The sequence below is a fragment of the Pleurodeles waltl genome, chromosome 3_2, assembly GCF_031143425.1.
Source record: "Pleurodeles waltl isolate 20211129_DDA chromosome 3_2, aPleWal1.hap1.20221129, whole genome shotgun sequence".
Taxonomy (NCBI): Eukaryota; Metazoa; Chordata; class Amphibia; order Caudata; family Salamandridae; genus Pleurodeles; species Pleurodeles waltl.
The window spans coordinates 75918038-75939966 of NC_090441.1; the positions used below are offsets into that span (position 1 = coordinate 75918038).

The following is a 21929-nucleotide window of genomic DNA, read 5'->3' on the forward strand; positions in this document are numbered from 1 at the left end:
TACATATCATCAGCAAGATACATTATACTAAAGTGAGCACAGAATACAATAACATCTAAAATAATTTTTACAAATGTATGATAACTTTGATAATCAACAATCGTCCTCCTTCTACTTCTACTTCCTCTTCATCTTCTCTCTACTCTCGCCTACTACTCTCTTCTCTCTACCTTCTCTTCTCTCCCGAAGGCTAACCACACTACTGTAATAGGAAAAGGGCTGGACTAAAAACACTACAATAGTCAGTTATCTGACACATCTACTAGAAAATAAACTTTTGGATTCCTCACTCAAGGCACATTTGGCAGCCATAGTGGCAAATACAAAGCGAGTTATAGGAAAGTGTTTCTTTACTGTACCAGCTATCAAATGATTCATAGAGGGAGCAAAAAGACTTGCACCCACAAGGACAGTTCCAAAACCTATGTGGAATCTCAACCTAGTGCTGACACGACTGAGTAATGCACCTTTTGAACCCATTTGTAATTCTCTGTTTTGTAATGCTAATGACACCATTCCTTATTGTTACCACATCTTTAAGGAACTCCAGGCCATTACAACACAGGAATCGTATCTGCAAATAGAAAAGGGCAGGTTATTGATGAGAATAAATCCACTGTTTATCAGATAAGGTTCAGATTGTCCCAAAAATGGTGTCACAATTTCATGTTTACCAGGCCATGCAATTACCTATATCCTTTCAGCAGCTGAAAACACCGGCAGAGAGAGTCCTATATTCTCTGGATGTTAGAAGGGCAATTATGTATTATGTACAAAAGTCAAAACCAGTCAGGAAGGAGAAACAGTTTTTTATCTTCTTTGCAAAAGTAAGCAAAGGTTCATTAGACACCAAAGGAACTTTTGTGAGATAGTGTAGACAATCCATCTATTACAAAAAGGCAGGCGTGACATTTGGAGGAATGCCAGGCACACACTCAAGAAGGTACAAAGGATCAACGCTTGCCTTCTTGGCTAACGCATCCTTAAATGACATTTGCAAGGCAGCCACATGGTCCTTTCTGCACACCTTTACAAGACATTACTATGTGGACAGTCAAATCAGTAAGGAGGCTCAGGTGAGACCTAAGTGTTGAAACACTTGTTTGCAAATACACACTCTGGTAATCCCAGTTGCTCAAGGGAAAAGGATACTGCTGCAAAAGCAGTGCACAGAACATGAATCCAGAAAAGATTCACTGTGTAAAAGGAAATTGTTACTTCCCTGTAGGAGTAGTTTTGCAGCTTGTAGAATTTTTTTTTTATTTTTTTTATTCACATTCAACCCTCCCATCTCCCCAGTTGTGGTCAATGTATGAGGAGGAAGCAAGGTTTAAGAAGAGGAATCTGGGCAAATTTGCTGAGGGGGAGGAGGCAGGGTTTGGGGAATGGCAGTGGAGAGGGTTGTTCCCGAAGATGGCAGTTACATTGAGAGGTTTCAGAGTGGTACATCTGACATAATCCAAGGAGGGACAAGGGACCAAATGATCGGTGACTTGATCACTCCCACAACAAAACATTACAAAAAGAGAATAAAAGAAACCACTCTCAACCAAACCACTATATGGTGGAATAATGCACAGCATGTTGATCAGACAGTTCAAGCTGCAAAAGTGCTACTACAGGTAAATAAGCACTTGCTTTTCAGACTTGGAGGAAATGGCACAGGACAGACTCATGAAATTACCAGTGCACCAAGATCTGGTGACCATACAGAGGGGTCAATGATAAAATACTTAATCAACCACCATGGAAGTTTAGTAGGATGGTTCCTGTCCTAAGGACATAGTTTGGTCACTTATCACTACCAATTTATCCCCAAGGTTGTTATCACACTTCTATGTAAACCAAGTCAAACACTTGCCTGCTTTCTTCCAGCAGCCTAAAATTCAGGAGGGTAGAGCCCTAGTTACACTGGACGTTAGAAGGGCAGTTATGTAATACCTACAGAAAAACAGAACCCATCACAAAGGGGCACCAAATCATTCATCTCTTTTGTCCAAATAAGGAAAGGCTCCCATGTCACTAATGGATGTATGGCGAGATGGATAATACAGACAATCCAGACATGTTACAAGACAGTAGGAGTGTCATTGAGAGAAAAGCCAAGGACATGCTAGACAAGGAAGAAAATGAGCAACACTTCCATTTGTCCCAAACATATGTTTAAATGACATCTGCATCTGGCCACATGATCTTCAGTGCATGCTTTGGCAAAACGCTACATTGTTGGCATCAAGGCTAACTGGGAAGTTCAGGTGGAACAAAAAGTATCAAAACACCTGTTTACAAATGCACTTTTCAGTCATCCCAGTACCCTGAGGGTAGAGGATACACCTAAAACATCCGCGTACAGCATGTGGATCCAGATAGATTCATATTGCAAAACTAAATGGTTACTTACCTGTAGAAGTAGTTTTGCTGTTTATATGTGTTTAGTTAAACATACTGATTATACACATTGCAGTAAACCTCACCAAGTAATACTAAGTACAGGTTATTTAAAACACTGAGTAGGGTGAAACGAGAGGGGAAATTTAAGTAAGATGCTTTTTACAAAGTTCAAGTTTATTTCCCATTTTATTCAGTAGAACGTATCTCCAAATGGAGTATTTACAACAAACATCATTGCAAGTAAGTGTACTAAATAAATATAATTGCAAGTAACACTGCAAAGGACCTGCAATTTACAAATATAATGGTAAGCTTTTATCCTGTATTATTTACTTTACTGCTTCCAATAACCTTTGAACACTACCCAATCTGTGTTTTTGAGTAGCCCAGTAGTCTGCTACCATCCTGGTAACCTCCAAGCAGGGCTCAAGTGCGTACTGATAGCTGACTTAAAAACCTGTAGTTAGTTGGTATTGTCTTGAACAGAATTTTGAGACCCACATCAGCCAACTTAGTTTGAAAAACATGAAGCTTGCTAGTGAACTGCTGGAGTATGTATTTCTAATCAATTCGAAAATCATATCCTGTAGGCTAAAGTATCTTACTTACTGTGCTATTGGGTAGTCAGTCAAGTCAGCCCAACCTTCTGAAGTTTAATTCAAGATAATAGGGTACTTTGTACAATAATATAGTTTGTCTGAGAGAGGTTGGCCAAATGGCCTACCATCATCAAAGAACTCACCAAACCCAAATCCTGCACCATCGACCCTCCACACTCCCAAGACCTCTGCAACTCCCTCTCCAACCACTTCCACCGCAAAATCGCAGACATACACAACAGCTTCATAAAGTCAGCACCCACCATCACCGATACAACCAACACCACAACACCCTGTCACACCAACCTACTGAACACCTGGACCCCCAGCAACGACGAAGAAATCGGCAAAACCATGAGCTCCATCCACTCAGGTTCCCCAACAGACCCTTGCACCCACCACATCTTCAACAAGGCCAGCCAAATCATCACTTCCCAGCTCCGGGCCGTCATCAACAGTTCCTTCGACACCGCAACCTTCCCAGATATTTGGAAACACGCCAAAGTCAATGCTCTTCTCAAAAAACCCAAAGCAGACCCTGAACACCTCACAAACTAGCAACCCATTTCTCTTCTCCCCTTCCCCGCAAAGGTCGTGGAGAAGATAGTAAACGCACAACTGTCTTGCTTCCGAGAAGACAACAATATACTCGAAGTCTCCCAGTCTGGATTCCACAAAAACCACAGCAACAAGACCACCCTCATCGCCTGCACAGACAACATCAGGACCAGATTGGACAAGGGCGAGACTGTCGCCCTCATCCTCCTAGACCTCTCTGCAGCTTTTGACACCGTATGCCACTAAACCCTCCGCGCACGCCTTTTCGACACCGGAATTCGCCACAAAGCCCTGAACTGGCTCACCTCCTTCCTCTTCGAAAGAACCCAAAGAGTTTGCCTCCCTCCTTTCCGGTCTACACCCACCAAGATAATCTTTGGGGTCCCCAAAGGATCCTCCCTCAGCCCCACCCTCTTCAACATCTACATGGCTCCTCTCGCCAACATCCTCCACCCCCCACGGCATCACCATCATTTCATACGCTGACGACACCCAGCTCATCTGCCTCACTAGGAACCCAGCTACCACCAAGAATAACCTGCACGCCGGACTCCTCGACATCGCCTACTGGATGACAGCAAGCCACCTCAAATTGAACTCAGACAAAACAGAGATCATCATCTTCGGCCCCTACAAGGCAGCATGGAACGACTCTTGGTGGCCCACCACCCTTGGACCACCGCCAACACCCACCACCCATGCACGCATCCTTGGCATCATACGTGACTCGTCTCTCTCCATGACCCAGCAAATCAACGCCATATCATCCTCCATCTTCAACACCCTTTGCATGCTATGCAAGATTTTCAAATGGATTCCTTTAGAAACAAGAATAACAGTCACCCACGCCCTCATAAGCAGCAGACTGGACTACAGTAACGCCCTCTACGCAGGGACCACAGCCAAGCTTCAAAGAAAACGCCAGTGAATCCAGAACGCAGCTGCACGTCTCATCCTCAAGCTCCCTCGCCACGAACACATATCCACCCACCTCAGATCCCTATACTAGCTGCCCATCAACAAAAGGATCATTTTCAAAATCCTTGTCCACGCTCACAAAGCCCTCCACGACACTGGTCGGGCCTACCTCAACGAACGAGTCAACTTCCACATACCAACTCGACAGCTCTGCTCTGCTGACCTCACCCTCGCTACAGTCCCCCGCATTCAACGAACCACTTCCTGTGGCAGATCCTTCTGGCACCTCGCCGCCAAAACCTGGAACTCCCTTCCCACCAACCTACACAGACCCAGGACCTCCTAACCTTCAGAAAGCAGCTCAAAACATGGCTTTTCGAGCAGTAAACACTCACCCTCCTCCCTGTGCCTTGAGACTCTACCTGGTGAGTAGTGCGCTTAAGAAATTATTTGATTGATTGATTGAAATGGTCACTAAAATGGCTTAGTATACTCTGTTACAAGCCTCCTCCTTGTTCCATCTAAATAGGGCTTTCCATTTTGCAGTCATGTTGACTGGCTCCCTATCACCCTCAAAAAGTCTTGTATTTTTTTATGCTAACGAACCTTCTTTGGATGTATCCATTATGTTGCAAGCCAGCATTTCTTGCATTGTTTTGTGAAATGAGATTACCAGCCAGGAGTCTACAGTCAAAACTGTATTGAAGGTAATGAAGGCATTCCACCACAGGAGATTAAATTGCTTTCTACCTTGACCATGGAGAATACACACATACAATGTCCAACCTATATCTGACACCACCTGAACGTTTTCTTCCAAGCAATACTCGTCCACCACTTTTATTTTGGGTTTGAACCAGAGCACCCTTGTTGGGATGTAAGCCCTCTGCATGGCTCCAAGAAGTTGTGCCACCCTGCCCTTGGTTGTTATTCTGAATAGCCATGTATTTCACCCCTGTGAGTGGGTCAGATATTTAAGCCCACGGAAGGTGCACTATATTATTTATTTAGTCAAGCTTTTCTCAGCTGCCTTCTGGATACCCAAAATGTACCCTGTTGGGGGAAGGACTTCCAGCATGTCAATAGAGTATGCAGTAGCTGGCAACCAAGCAGCATTATTCTAGTCGGTGGGTACAGGCCTTTTCACCTATACATCTGTGGGAACACTGCCTGTTGTGGAGTTCTGTTGTGGCTGTAATTCAGTAGGAGTGCTTGTTTGTGTATGTACACTCCAGATGTCATTGAGTTGCAGACTTGTTTACATTGGATCTTTCATCATTTGAGCTGTGGTGTCTGGTCTTGAGGGCTCTACAGAGTTGTCAATAAAACTACTATAATCCAGAAGGTCTCAGTGTAGTATTTCAACACTAATGATTTAGTGACGCTTGTACAACACCAGGACACCACCGAACAAACAACTCTGGTGCGATTAAGAACCCATGCATTTGGTATTTAACCGTGCACTATCCTGCCACACATTTCAGACTGCAAAACAAACTTTAAAAGTGAATCATTTTTCTGTCGGTTTCCTTTTGTATTTGCCAACCCAGCATCACCGGTTTTAAAACAAATATACTGTAAAGGTGATAGTTAACCTGATCTTTGATCTATGGCCTGGTTGTGCTTGACTACAGCCTTTGTCTCTGCTCGTGTCTCATCACGTTCTCAAGTACAAACACCTGTGGCATTCTAAAGAGACACTCCTAACTGTCAGATTTTTTTCTCTTGTTTATGCACTTTCAAATGGCAAACATAAATAGGTAAGAGAACTGCCTACTCAAGTGTAATTTTGAACGTTGGTCTTCAAGGAAAAAGCCAAATCGTCACTTCCGCTCTAATATCTTTTTGAAAGGCCCCACCTCGTGGCCAGACTGAATGCTTATGGATTTTGTTGTTTATTTGCTGCAACATGAACATTTTATATACAATCATGCTTAAGCTTCTTAATTCTTCAGGTAATCCACCTACAGAATGGGAGGACTGGATAGAAGTGTTTCAGAATAATTTAAGAAGCTATGGATGGGTTACACTATTCATCTGCAAGAAAAAAAGCAGTATTGCTAAGCGCTTTAGGAAAGGAAGACCAGTACATTTTCAAGTGTCTCCCACAGCCCTTTTGGGATTAAGACAATAATATACTCCACTAGCTCCCCATTCACAAACACAGCCAATTCAGACACCACAAGCACACTTACAAAGCCTTAAACTACACTGGTCCAACCTACCTGAACAACCGCATACATGTTCACCAGCCTACAAGACACCTATGCTCAGCCTCACTTTCACTCACCCAACTTCCCCACATTCACAAAAACAGAACAGGAGGTAACTTGTTCTCATAAATCACACCAAAACATGAAACTGCCTCCCTCAACCCATCAGAGCTGCCTCACTGCTTAAGTACTGCAAGACACTGAAAGCCTGGCTCTTTCAGTAACTTTGTTGGGACGACTCACATTGCTCAAGCACCTGAATGCCTCATGGGTGATTAGTGCGCTGTGCAAATTGACATAACAAAATATTTTCAAAGATGGCTTGATCGAGTATGTGTGGGCCACGGAATGGATCTCGCCTGTAGTCATGACCTAGAAAGCTGACGGATCGTTGAGATTGTGTTGACCTCCGAACTCTCAGAGAACATGGTTTCTGACTGTTTCCCACTTCCCAATGTTAACACAATCATAATGATGTTAAATGGCTGTAAGTATTTTTCAAAACTGGATTTGAGAAGTGCTTGCCAACAGATCAAATTATATTCAAAATCTAAAGCTTTGACAGCTTTCAATACCACCAAATGAGTCTATCAATTCACTGGGTTGCCCTTGTGGGCTTAGTTCAAAGATTATTATCTGATGTTCTGTCAGGACTTAAAAATGTCATGTTCCGTCTGGACAATATTTGGTTTTTGGGGATTCTGTTGAAGCCCACAACAACACATTAGAGCAAGTCTTGAGAAGGATTGCTGGTCCTGGCCTCACTCTTTAGAAAAAAGAAATGCACGTTCCTAGAACCTTCTTTACAGTATTTGGATTCATTGATTTCACGTGAAGGGGTTAAGCCAAAAGCTGACTTTCTAGTTGCAAAGTCAATGCTGCTGTGCCAGATGATAAGGGAAAGCTCAGGTCATTTATGGGCTTGTTGCAGTATCACTCCAAATGTATTCAGAGTTTTGCACACAAGACTGATGGGGTAAAGAGCAGTGGAAAGCATTCATGCCAAAAGTTTGACTCCATTTCAGATTGGGCTGAAAGCCGTTTTGGCTGTGGATACCAGTGCGGTAGGAATAGGAACAGTTTTCTGTCAGCTACAGGGAAGAGCAAAGACTGTTGTGGCTTTTGCTTCTTGGCTCTTGTTTAGAGCAGTGAGAGGAATTACTCTGTGATAGAGTGAGAAGCGTTAGCTGCAGTGTAGGCCATCACTTACTTTCGTTCAAGGATTATGCTACGGACTGATCACAAGCCCCTTATGAGCGTATTGAGACCGGGTGGTAGGTGTAATTGTTTGGCAAGGCTACTGAGGCTAGTGGTGTATGTTCCATGTTGGAAGAACAAAGTTGTAGACAGTATCAATTGCTTGAAGTTTCAATAGTTAGTTGCGAACAAGAGACTCAAGACACTGATTTTTTTTAAATAAAAAAAGTTTTTTTTTTTTTTTTTTTTTTTACCTATTTCCAGAGTCACATGACTGAAGCTGAGGGGCCCTATCACTGCATTCAATAACAAAAGATAGCCATTATTCTGCTCCATGTGATCCAGACTAAAAATATTGCTAGATGCAAGTCTTTGCAACTTTGTGTTCTCCTTTCACTATGACTTTGCTACTCTATTGTATGAATGGAACTCTGAAGAGGGGGAAAGCTATTATTTTGGGGGAATTATTATCATTATTATTATCATTCTGATTGTGTTTATTATGGTTATCATTATGATTTTCCTATTTAAGTTCCAACGTTCATAAAATCAATTTAGCAATTTACATATTACAAAAAAAAAAACCTTAGTACAGACAGCGCGTATATACATGTATACCCAGAGTTACGAGCTCTCTGTATCAGATGTTGTAAGTTTAGAATTGAGTGCCTACGCTTGAGGATACCCTGGTACTGTAGGTTTAATGCTTCACATCTGCGTGCCTGCTTCATTCTTTGTAGTGTCAGTGGATTTTGTTGATAATTATTTAAATCTGGTCAGTATAATCTAAGAATTGGTCGTGGCTGCACCTGGCTGTTCAATAACAAAAAATTGAGTGTCAGGCAATTCAAGCATAATAGAGTATAATTACAAGATTTGCCACATGATGCCCTCTGTTATCTTTGCACAATGATGCAATTAAGACAAGTTTCTATTTGTTTTGGACAACCTTACATGATTTTAATGAGATTTGGTCTTCCATGAGGGTACTCCCGCTCCCCAAACAGGAAAAATGAGGACAAATCAGACACTTTCTAGTTTGACACAGAAAATGTTCGAATGGAGAGCCGTAATGCATGCAGCTCAAGGACAGATGCAAAATTCGAGATCTGCTACCCCACCCCCTCAGTTTTAACCTGAATCCAAAATGTACTGACGTGATGCCACACTACTAAATAATACATGTAGGAGAAGCACCGGAGGTGAGAATGTAGGAAGAACCAGCAACTACTGGGAAGAGATTATGCACGCGGGGTGAAAACATGCACCAGCAAATAACTTGCTAGTGTGAAACTTTAATTTTTGTGTGAACGGCTAAAGAGAAAGATTAGATTATACGACCTCTTTTTATGGGAGGATATGAAACAAATCGGAGTTCTTTGAGTGACCAGTCTAGAGATGTGTTCAGTCTATTTACCTATAAGCACGTGGAGAGCTGATAAGGCCAGGCCCAGTCTGATTTTGCCTTCTACCTCAACTGACTTAAAATAACATTTCAAGGCCGGAAGTAGAGCATGTGGTTCATGTATTGATCAGTCTAGTAGGCTGGCCTGAAATGACTGACAGTCACTGCCCAGAAGTAGGAAGCTTATCAGCGTTTTATAATGACATCCAATATTAGGGGGAGACTGACCTTGTCACAATTCCAACACTGCACGGGGGAGGACTGTGGTAACGAGGTTAGTGCTAGATTTTAGGAGCCCTTTCTTCTGGCCTTCTCAGATTGTTGTCCAAAACCAATGTTGGTATTTAGGAACCTAGGTTTCAGAGTATACTCCGCAGGTTTAACTCAGCACCATCTGCCTGATGGCTGTTATGTTTGACACACGTACCGCAATTACATAGTTCACTACTACACCCCACGTTTGTTGGTTTATTTATTTATTTTTACATTTCTTTGATTGCCTTTATTGCCAAACTCCACCTTTTATGAAAAATGTTATCTGGACCAGAGTAACCTTTCACTTTTGACCAAGCACCCTTGGTTCTGAAGTAGGCTTAGTTTTTATTTTTACTTCAGGTATGGACAGTTTACTTCCTCTTATGGGAGACGTTCCATGTTGTGTCTAAGATGAACACGTCCTATCCCAGTTGCATGTATTTTTCCTGTAGTCTAATATGACCTGGAGAAAAAGTTCCTGGGACGATCTGAACTGGTGGGTGTAGTTTTGCAAGTCCGATACAAGAGAACATAAAATACTGGCTGAGCTTCGTATATCGGCCTCCTCAGCTCCAGCTTGTTCAGTTCAGAATCGGGCCATGTGTCCGTAGGATTTTTTTATTTAGGTTCCATCTCAGTTTGGAGCATTACAAGGCTCTCAGTGCACCCTGTTAGTCCTCACTAGGGCCTTTTACTCTCTAAAAGCTCACGGTTTGCGATCTGTCAAGCCCATGTGTTTACCAATTGCCAATTCTCAGATTCGCTTTTGAGCCAATTTTATTTCATTTTCAAGTTCCTGTCTGGGTTTCTTAATAAGAAGGAGGCCAATAATTTTAAGCCTGGTACCCAGACTTAATTAGTAGTGTATTGGGCAAAAAAAAACTTAGGCCATACAATCGCTGAGCAGATAAGCAGTTCACTCTGAATGTCTCTGTTTCTCCAAAGCCACCTTAAACTATGGAGCACTATTGTGGCGAGCTCGGTGGACTGTCGTTTTATTTTTAGTCCTTTTTAATTAATATTTATTGTTTATATAACCCACGATTCAGGCAATTTCCTCACCTGTCTGCACTGCAATATTTTAAACAGAGAAATTATTTGAAACTTTTTTGTTGTGAAAAAGACATGGATTGTTTCATGTTACACAGCATCAAGCATTTCTTGTCGACGTTCCCGCTGCTAAGCTTTGTTGAGCTTAATCTCTTCTCTCTTCACAGATTCTTCCTTTGCCTCTTTGCTGGGACGTCTGGTGTTTTACCAAAGGTGCGGTTACTTCTGTGATATTAAACGTGTGATTTCTCTCTGGGAAATTGGGTGTTCGTTGTGTGATGAGTAAAGCCATTTAAAATATGTATTTTTTATATTTTAGGGCTTAGGTCCAGAGTGCAGTGAAAGGCAAGATGCATCTCATGCTACATTCACCAATCAAAGGTATTCAGTGTGCACAGGACTGTGTGTCGAAAAGAGATCATTCATGGCCTGTGGGATTTGTCTCATGATCACCATGACCAATTTAACCTTAGGTTAAGGAGCGGTGGTACTTTATCTCTATAGGCTAAATGCAACCTTTAAAACTTGTGGTCCCCCCCCCCCCCTCCCTTATAGTTTCACTGTATTCCCTCCCTACCAGCCCCCTCCCCTTCGATTGTCTTTCTGAGAATCCATTTATCACCTTTGTGGGCTTTTATAATGGTAATTCTTTCTTCCAAATCCTATGGTCCATAAACGTGCCTCACTTTTGCCTCTTGTGGACTCTCACCAGGCCACTTTCTCATCTTGTGGGCTAATGTGGTACCTCCACAAACACCCTTTCTGTCATGCTGTGAGTTCCTCTGTTAACCATAGAAGCGCAGTCTCGCACACCTCATTGGTTATTTTGACCTTCACATGATATATGCCCTCCCTACTCTTCTCGATAAATGTGGTCCCCGCATAGAGCAGCTCTTCTAAATCTGGTCAATGGTTTCGACACAGTGCCCATTCTGCCACTTCATGTGAGCTATCCTCTCAACATAGAGGGCCTCCTTTCCACCTCCTCTGGCTGTATATGGTTTATTGCTATTGGCCATCTTTAGCCACCTCCAGTGTATTGTGCTGGTTGCTACAGACACTGCATTTGCCCCTGGTTGGCTTCGGTTGTCTGTGCCCTGGGATTCACTCATCCTTTTTGTCATCTCGTTTATGATTTAAGCAGAGATTCCTTGCTTGTAGTGTAGCCTGCCATTCTCACAACAGACCTCCACTGTGCCATGACAGAGTCCCTATTCTAGCTCTTGATATCTCCTCTGCTGGTCTACCAGACAAGGTACTTCCCTTCTTATTGTTGTCTGTACAAGAAGAATCACCCTTCTACCATCTACTTCTCAAGATGCCCCTTCTCTGTCTTGGTTGTTGTGTCTTCCTTTAGCTCTGTAGGATGAATTTTCCTTTTCCTAAACTTTCCCTTGTTTAGGTGTCTCTTGAGATGTAGGGCGCGCTAGTGTATCATTTGTGTTTTTTAATGTCTCTTCCTTATGACTATCCTGGTTGTCAGTTTTGCCTTGTAGCCCACGGAAGAGAAAGAGTAACAGAGGTCAATTGTCTTGGACACCACAAGTCATTGGTTTCCTTGTTTTCCTGCCTCTGACATTTCCATAGATGAAGGGGCCTCCGGGGACCTTCCAAGTCAAAATGATTATCAGATGCTAAGTTTCCTAACTGTTCCATTCACTTTCCGTCAGTATATCCAATATGTCACATTGAACTATTCATTAACCTTTCCTCCTTTCGCTGCTCAGGTGCCCTCCCTCTCTTTTTACTGCATGAAATCTACCTTTCTGTATAGAGACATTCTTCTCCTTCTCCTCGATGTGCCTTCCTCACCCTTATCTCCTATGGCTTTTCCTTAATAGTTGTTCTTTCTTCCCTCGCTTCAATCGTTACACTCGCCCATTTTTTGTCCTTCTTCACCTCCACCACCCACATGTGCTGCAACAACTACTGGAGTCAGTGCACGAAGTGATGCGCATTTAAGGTGCAGCAGTTAGTACCAGAGTGGTGTGTATGAAAATATCCAGACCGTAACATTGGATGGGTGGTTTCTCTCTTGCTACACAGGAGTCGCTTCCGAAATGCAAAGGGGAAGTCGGTGAAGAAGAGCAAAGACTGGATACTAGAAAAGAAAGAACGGCGAAGGCGACAGGGAAAGTAAGTGCCTACTCAGTGCATTTTCGGAACCGATTTTTTTTTAATTCACATGATGAATGTTATTTTTTTGTTTTCTGTGTTAAGTGTACTTGAATTTTGAAATGTACAAATAATATGGAAGAATGACATTAAAGTTAATTTAGCAGAATGTGACTAGAAATCCCTTTTGAGTGGCCTTGCCATATATTATCCCATAGGGGAGAAAGTGGAGTTGGGGACAAAGAGGAGTCTGACCCTGTCCTCTTAACTAGATTAACTGGTTCCTCATCACAGTTCGCGTGAATGAGGGTAGTAGAACATAGCGATTCCCTTGGAGCTACTCTTCTCATAGCATTTTTTACAGACCATCACCTGTGTTCGGAAATAGTTCTTGAGAGCACTCGCCATTCAAGTACAGGCACTTGAATCTGGCATTAAACTTCGCTAGGAGCATTATAAAGCAATGCTGCTTTTGCCATATATTGCAGGTCTGGCAGCGTGGTGTTAAAGAAGGCCTCTTGGGTTCCAAGATGGCACCAACCTGCTAGGCCCCAAGGAGACCTGCTCCTGCTACGAACCCCTGCTACGCTTCATACAATCTTATGCAACACCGAGTTATTCACACTCTGTGTCTGGTCTGACCTACCAGATAACATTGTTGCTGCACTTTAAAACGCTGTGTGCATCCGGTGCAGCGTTAGGCGAGACTCATGCTAAGGCAGCGCAGAGCTGCAGTAGGCCAGGTTCGCCTTGGCCGTAGAACCTAGCACTGCCCGTGAGGTAGAGGCAGTGCTTGGAACAAGCCAGCAGAGATATAAAGCGGAGCCGTAGAGGAGCAGGGGATGAGTGATTGCGCAGCTGAGCTTGATCGAGAAGGATCGCTGGGTCTACAGGAGAAGGCAGTGGGAAGAAGAGAGACAATGGATTATGCAACACGGGGCTGTTTACAGCGGGAGCGCCTGCTGCTTGGCAGTACGTGTTAAGAAGGGAGACGCTGCATCTTTTCACATGTTCTGCAGAGGGGGTGAACCGGTACTGAATGCACCTTAGTCTTGAGTTGCTGACTGGTCCAGAGCAGCACCCACAAGCTGTGGTCGGAGTGTGGCAGAGGAGCCGCAGGCTAGGCACTGCACAGAGACACTGGGCACCAGAGAGACAGGGTTGGTAATTGAATGTGGGGCTCAGCTGCTGTGTTGGGGAGGCGCAGAGTACACAGCCTTGACTTGCGGCGCAGGAAAGCTGTAAATGTAGTCAGAGAGGCAAAGATCGGGACTTGTGAAGGACAAAAGGAGACTCCAAGTAGGACAGGTGTGTAACTGAGCAGAAGGCAGAGACTATATTAGAGCCACAGCAAATGGCACAGTTGAAAGGAGCAAAGGGGAGGAAGGAGTGCGAGTCTTCAGTAGAAGAGCAGTGGGGTGACATTGTGGCGCCCTTCAGAGGCGAGCAATGCACTTTCATTTGAAGCAGTGATGCTTCAGCCAAGTACCCCTCTCCTTCTAAAATGGATAGACCACTTACTTTGCCCTTGAACATTGTTGATTTGCGGTTCAGGAATAGCATGCCAATAGAGGCACATTCTTCTGAATCCTAGGCTTGGGGAGTCAGTGTGCCCACATTTTTAGCAGAATGTTAGGAGACTGACAGATAACAAGCAAGAGCACTAGAACAAGGGGAATCCATGCATATTCTCCAATGAAACAAACTAAACAGCACACAATTTTGGAGACTGAGCTGGAAGGAAAGGATGTTGTATAGTCCTCCAAAGATGTGTCTACACCCCTTTCTCAGCAAGACTTAATTGCCTGCATCAGGTCCTCAATCTGAATAGATACAAATGGCAGACAAGATGAAAAAGAGGTTATCTGAGATCCAAAGCAAGATTCATCTATAGAAGACCCTGAACAAAGAGTACTCCGGGTCGGAACGAAGGCTCCAGGCTGAAATAGCAGCCCTTCAACAGAGAAAGGAGGAGTTCCACAAATCCCTGAGGGAGTATTCCATGCCAACAAGACCCTCAGGATCCATGAGACGGAGGATGAGCAGGCAGACATCAATGCCCCCTTGACCCTAGAACTGCACAATGAAGAACAGGAGGAGCTCTTCAAGTTCAAGGAGAGCAAGGCTGCCACGTTTGAAGAACACAGCTAGTTCAAGGGCATATGGCATGCTGTAGTCGCTGAGTCCCCCGATGAAGGCATGAATTAACTACCCATCGAGGCCTTCACCTCCATCCTTGTAAAACAGCGTAATCGAAAGGGTGTCAGACACAAATGATGTCCAGCTGGAGGAAGAGAATGGAGACTCTTGCTTCCTACTAGAAACCCTGATTCCCTCCCAGAAAGCAAATCTTTATTTGCCCATGTTCCCCAGCATCCTTGATCAAGGGAAGGAAGCTTTCAAAGAACCAGCCACTGCAAGAGCAATAACCTCTTGTGTGGAGAAGTAGTACAAACATTCTACACAGGACCCCAATAAATCAAGGGCAACGTCCATGCAGATTCCATCATTGCAGCGACTGCAAGAAAGGCACAACACAACCACATCAAAGGGGCCACCAGCAGAGTTGGAGAGTAAGATACTGGATCTGGTGGACAAGAAGATGGCGAGAGAGGCAGCCACACACTGGAGCATAGACCAACTCCAATATGCTCCTCAACCGCCATGGCTGCCAGCAGTGGGACAATATCAAAGGGCTGATACAACACCTTCCGGAATAGTTCCACAAGAGAGCCTAGGACGTAGTACAGGAGGGAAAAAACATCACTAACTCCTCCCTCAAATCAGCGATAGATGTGATGGACACAGACCGCAGACAGATGTGCATAGGCACCTTACCTAGGAGACATGCCTGGCTCAGGGTCCTAGTGTTCAGAAATGGAGGTACAGGCTTTGGTGTTCAATATGCCTTTCACAGATGTGGTCCTTTTCGGAGAGGAAATGGACTAAGTTCTGCAACAAATAGAGAAGGACACTGGTGGCAATGACGGCAACTCAATTCAGAGGGTCCTTTAGAAGAGGAGGAGCGGCTGCCAGAAGACCAACAGGTAGGGTGGGCTTTCCAGCCAACCAGCATCAGCAGCAAAGCTTTGCTCATCAGGGAACACAGTAGCCAGTACATCTTTTTGAGGTAGCCCAAGAGGAGGAGGCTAGTCCCGAAGAGGAGAAAGTTCAACAAACAAGTAAGTCACTTCCTCCACAGTCCCACAACAAGGCACCAGTGGGGGGCTGGATAGGAGGGTTCTTCCAGGAGTGGAGGTCAATCATCTCAGAAAACTGGATTTTAAACATAATACGACCTAAGTACTGCATCAAACTTACCAGGACACAGACACATGTTCCTCCAAAAGCAAGAACCTTAAAGATACAGGAATTTGCATAAATGTGAAAAGAAGTCAAGGAACTCATCCAAAAGTGAGACATAGAGAGGTTTCCTTCACAGGAAGGCGGTCTGTGGTGGTTACTCACTGTACTTCCTAGTGCCAAAACAAGACTTGACACTGAGGCCGAACTAGACTCGAGTATCTAAACAAGTTCATACAAACTTAACACCTCAAAATGACAATGCTACAGGAAGTAGTCCCATTCCTAAAGAAGAGAGATGACAGGGCCACCTTATTTCTAAAGGACTCCTGCCTGCACATATCAGTAAACCAGAGACAGAAGAGGGATCTCTGAATTGGTAGTGTACCATGTCCCGTACAATATGAATAATACCTTTTGGAATAAAATCAGCACCAAGGGTGTTCACAAAATGACTAGTGGCATTGGCAGCCCACTTTAGAAGACATGGTTTCTGTGTCAACCTGTACCTAGACAATTGGCTAATAAAGGCAGGGTCAAAGCGAAAATGCCACTAAAACATGCAAGCAGTAATTGCCCCCCTACAATGCTTCGGGTTCACCATAAACCACAAGAAATCAACACCACACCCAGAACCGGTGAAGTTCCCAAGAGAACAGCAGCAATTGCAGAGCAAATATGCCTATACCAGAAGCGTCAGTTTCTGCTAGTGGTCATGAAAATTGATAGGCATGATGGTATCATGCATTCCCCTCATACCACATGCGAGATTAAACACGTGGCCCATAAAGGAATGGATCTGCAACGGATGGTCACAATACACTGGGCTGGGAGGTTCTAGTGGTTGTTGCAGCAAGGGTGCAAAAAGAAATAGAACAGTGGAGCTCTACAAATATGAGGCTAGGGAGACCTTTCAAGCCACCAGTGCCTACAGTGTCCAAAACAACAGACATCCCAGAAGGGCTGAAGAGCGTACATGGATAACACGAAAGTCAGAGTAATCTGCAGTCCTACGGATGCTGTGAAACAGATATATTAACTCGAACTCCAAGCATATGCAAAGGGATAGACCATATTAGTCCAGATGTACAGCACAATGGCAATGTCTTACCTCACCATGCACGGACAAACTAAGTCCTTCCCACTGTCAAGACTAGCACAGGAGCTGTGGAAAATACTCATCCAAAAACCACAATGCTAGTAACAATTCCCCTCCCAGGGAAGCAGAATACAGAGGCAAACAAATTGAGTAGGCAAGAAAACACCTCCCACAAGTGGGAGATAAAGCTGGACGTACTGGACTGCGTAATGGGGCGTTGGGGCAAACTAAGCACAAACCTATTTGCAAGCCCAGAAAAACACAAAATGCCAAGACTTCTCAGTCAAGTTCCCACACCACCAATCCATAGATTTGGCGGAAAGGCATATGTAAATCTTCCTGACCATTCACCGGTTCCTAAGGCTATTGGACAAAGTCAGACAACCGGGAACATCACTCATACTCCTAGCCCCACAGTGGGCCAGACAGACATGGTATTGAGACCTACTGGAGATGTCCAGAGCACAGATGATTCCAATCAAAGCAACACTGGACCTATTAACTATGCAAATACAGACGAATGTGCCACCTGGAATCAGCCACATTCAACCTGTTAGCGTGGTTCCTGAATGCCTAGGATTTGGACACCTATAGATACACCCCAGAACAAAGGAAATCCTGAAGGAGGCTAGAAAACCAAGCACTAGGAAGGTTACCACAGAGAAGTGGAGCAGGTACCTCTACTGGTTAAGGAAAGACTAAAGATGGAAACCAGTATGACACAGTTTAGTGCTAACATACCTCACCCACCTACTGAACAGCGGACTGACCTACACATCACTAAAGGTTAACCTGGCCGCAGTAGCAGTATACACCAGAGGTACAACAAGGAACAGTCTCCTCACATTCCCAATGGTGAAAATATTCCTTGCTGAATCAAAGTGTAGCACCATCGAGGTTGGCACCAAGGCCAATGTGGAACCTGAACATAGTGCTCACACAACTGACAGAACCATTTGAACCAATGCACAAGATAGAGTTGAAGTTTTTGAGCCTAAAGACAGCTTTCCTAACAGCGATCACCTCCCTGCGCAGTCAGTGAGCTTACATGCATTAACAATACAAGAACAATACTTTCGAATCACTGAGACGGGGTTGTTCTGTGAACAAACCCATAGTTCCTGCTAAAGGTGATATGGCAATTCCATGTCAATCAAAGCATCCAACTGCAGGCCTTTTTCCAGGAGCCAAAGTCACAGGCCGAAAAGGCGCTATGTGTGAAGAGCACTCGTACACTATCTACAACAGGCAAAGGGCCGGATTTAGATCGTGACGGAGGGAAATACTCCATCACAAACGTAACAGATTTTCTGTCTGCCTTATTACAACCCCATGATATCCTGTTGAGATCATAATAAGATGGGCATGATATAAGTCACATTTGTGACAGAGTATTCCCTCCACCTAGATCTGAATCAGGCCCAAGTTAATTTGGAAAGGGAACCAACTTGTCGTCTCCTGTGCCATGGCAAGCAAGGGACATCGGTAATCAAGGGGACGCGATCGCACAATGGATAGTGGTGACTATACAGACCTGCTGCAACAAGGCAGAAAAGGCTCCAGCCGCAGCACTCCCCAGGGCATCCTCAGCCACGAAAAAGGGTGCAATCCTAGGGTTCCTAGCAATTTACCCATTGCAGACATCTGTGTGGCTATGACTTGGTCACCCCCACACAACTTAACAAAATACTATTTTGTGGACAATTCATCCCCTCCTACCCACGTAGCGAAATACAGCTATGTAATCAAATATACAGCATGATACTACAGAAAAGGATTCATGCTGCAAAACGAAATGGTTGCTTACCTGTAGAAGTAGTTTTGCAACTTGAAGAGTTTTCTGTATTCACATGCAACCTATCCGCCTCACTGGAAATGAGGGAAGAAGCAAACAGGCGAGATGAACAACATTTCAAGGCAGGAGACATTTCAAACAGGCCAAAAGGAAAAGAAAGAAAGTCGCAAAACAAATATGAAGATTGCGACCATGCACTGGAACTTGTGGGGCACTGTCTGAACTCTCACAGAAAATAGATTTGCCACCAAACGGCGGTCGACGACACCCACAACAACAAAAAGAGAAGATGGAAAAACATGTTTCTGGATAGATGGTGAAATAGACGCACAGATTGTGAATCTAGAAAACACTTCAGGCTGTAAGACTACTCCTGCTGGCAAGTAACCATTTCATTATGTTAGGCTGCAGGAATTATGACTTTCACAGTAGAATATGATGTGATCTTTGATACCTGTTGTGGACAATTTTTAGAAATAAAATTCTAGAGAGTAAGCGAAACACACAGGACTTTAAGAAGGGTGTGCTCAGAGAGAGGATGCATGGAGATGATGGAAAGAAAGGAGTTAGCAATTTGAAAGAAAAAAGGAGAGGCGGCAACCAGAAGTTCTGAGTAAAGGTATTTTTTTCATGTCCGGTTTAGAAATTTAGAAGATGCTTTTTGAGATGGTGTAGCAAATGTGTTCTGGCTGTTTAGTCCACTGGGGTTTTTTGCTTTTGATTACCTGGTTTTTATACCTTTACTGTGGGCAAGTCTCACTACCTGAATCTCACTCACGGTAAATTCACAGTAATTGGACTGAGTGTGCTTACTTACAGTGTCTGTCTTTTAAGATAAGACCGCTACGGCTTAGCTAGGGTAAGAGGCACACGGCTGGTTACACGTGAACATGCATACGCGGGCTGCTGTCATTCCCAGCCCGGTAATTGCACACAGATAGCTTGGCGCAGAAGGTACTCCGCGTGGATGGGTGCTTACCTAGGATAAGTTTTATAATATTAGTGGACATTCATAGACAGGTCTGTAGGGTTTACTGGGAAATCAGTAGTACTTTCATTTTATGATACATAAATGCGAAATCTGCCGTAAAGAACTGTTTGGCTTTGCTTAGGCCTACATGGTCCAGTGAGTTATCAAACTGGGGTGAAACATGCACGCCAAGTTTGAATTTGCAGTTTCCCAGTCCCAGTAACACATGCATATATTATGGAACTTCAGGAATTATCATATTTCTCTGGCTCAGCTAATAATCAGATTCCACACCTTTGCACCACAATAGTTGGCGAAAGTAACTGCTTTTCTCCCAAGCCTTTTCTCGCAAAAGGAGCAATTATCAGTGATTGACCTACTTCCTGGGAGAGCAAAGGAGAGTTGGGGGGGAAATCTTAATCTTATAATTAGCATGCCACACTGCACCTGGCCTGGGTCAGTCCTGGCCCACTGAACAAAGGATGAAGCCTTCACAGTATGGGCTTGCAATTATGTTTTGGTGGGAAGGGATCTGGGAGTCATGTCAACTAGGCGCGGAGCTGAGGAGCTCTTTCCAGTGTAAACTTGAAGTTGCCATCATGGATTGTCCCAGAATGCTGTGCAGGAGGGTTGGGACAGGAGTAGATGGATTATGTAGCGTCCTAGAAATGGCCAGTGGTGCCTGGGCTCTAGAAATGTCCACCCCTACTTAAAAACCCTTGCACAAAAGACATGTTCTGCAAGACTTCCAGGAGGCTTTGGGGACTGGGGAGTGTGTGCAGGAAAGTGTTTTGCTGGCTGTGTCAAGGGGGTGAGCAAGATACTCCCACCAGCAAGAGAACAACACCAAGAGCTAGGCAAAAGAGAAGGCTGGCACAGGGAGCCAGCAGATCTAGCTTTCCACATGATGCTCCCTTTTAGAGGCCAGGAAGCATGTTGAAGGCCTAAATTACCAAAATTGGCCTACCCATCTGTTTGCTCTTTAGCTCGGCAGAGCGAGGACTCCTTGTGGTTGGTCCTATGACTGCTATGTGGCCTCAAGACAGTGAGATAAGACTCTGACATGTATTTATGATTGCTTTATATTATAATGCTTTATTTAAAGATGCTTTATTATGAATCCTAATCATGAGCACTGCCATGTTCATAATGAATGCATTTCTATGTTTATTGCCACTATTGGTCTTACCAGTGATATCATGGTGAATCATAACATGTACCTGCTGGTGACCCCTTGACAAAGCCAGGAAGTCTGCCTTATTAAAATGACACCACCTTATATTGGGATGTTGCATCTGGTATAGGTGGGGCACATTGTGATTATGGGGCTCAGGACTCACTAGGGGTGAAATGTGATATAAGGGAGTCCTCAAAGTAATTTCCATCTCACTGACGTACATATTTGAAATTTAATGTGTAATATTTATCAGTGTGTCTAATAAATGTACATTGAAATTTGTTTTTTCCTGCCAGTGAATTGGGATTTCTAACCCACACCACCTCCCCTAAATAGGACTTGAGCTGCTTTACTTTACTGCCCTCAGTAAAGTGCTACAATGGGGTACTTGGTTCTTATTAATAAGACCAATGTGGACACATTATTTGTGATGGGGTTTGCATCCTTTGCAACTAACAACCCAAGTTCTTACAGATGGCATGTGATTTTAGGATGCAAGACAGTAGAAAGAAACTACATAATTTGCATACGAAGATATTGATATATTAGATCATTGGTTCCAAAATTATTCCAACCCGCGAATCCCCTGACCCACTGGCAGTTCAATGCTGCTTCCCATTATGTTACTTTTGTTTGGGGGCGGTTATGAGGAGAGATGTATGCCAAGCCTTGGGAGTACTTACATTTGTTTTCCCCTGAAAAAAATTGGGATGAAGGTATTATTATAATTATAGTGTAACAAAATAAAAATATAACAGTTGTTTAATAAAAACTTTAATTGGTTTAGTCAAAAACAGAACTCTTCAGCACTAGGTTCTGCATATGGAATTTCTTTAAAACTATATTTTGTTTAAAGAAAAATAAATTTAAAAAAATGCTTCTAG

General features: G+C 43.7%; 1 protein-coding gene across 1 annotated transcript in view; it reads left to right on the forward strand.

The window, feature by feature from the left end:
• Positions 1-21929, forward strand: part of BUD23 (BUD23 rRNA methyltransferase and ribosome maturation factor) — a 117046-nt gene that overhangs the window by 82665 nt on the left and 12452 nt on the right. The window contains exons 9-11 of the mRNA XM_069226787.1: positions 10754-10799; positions 10906-10967; positions 12633-12722. Of these exons, the coding sequence (XP_069082888.1) occupies positions 10754-10799; positions 10906-10967; positions 12633-12722 (198 nt within the window). The remainder of the gene's footprint in view (positions 1-10753; positions 10800-10905; positions 10968-12632; positions 12723-21929) is intronic.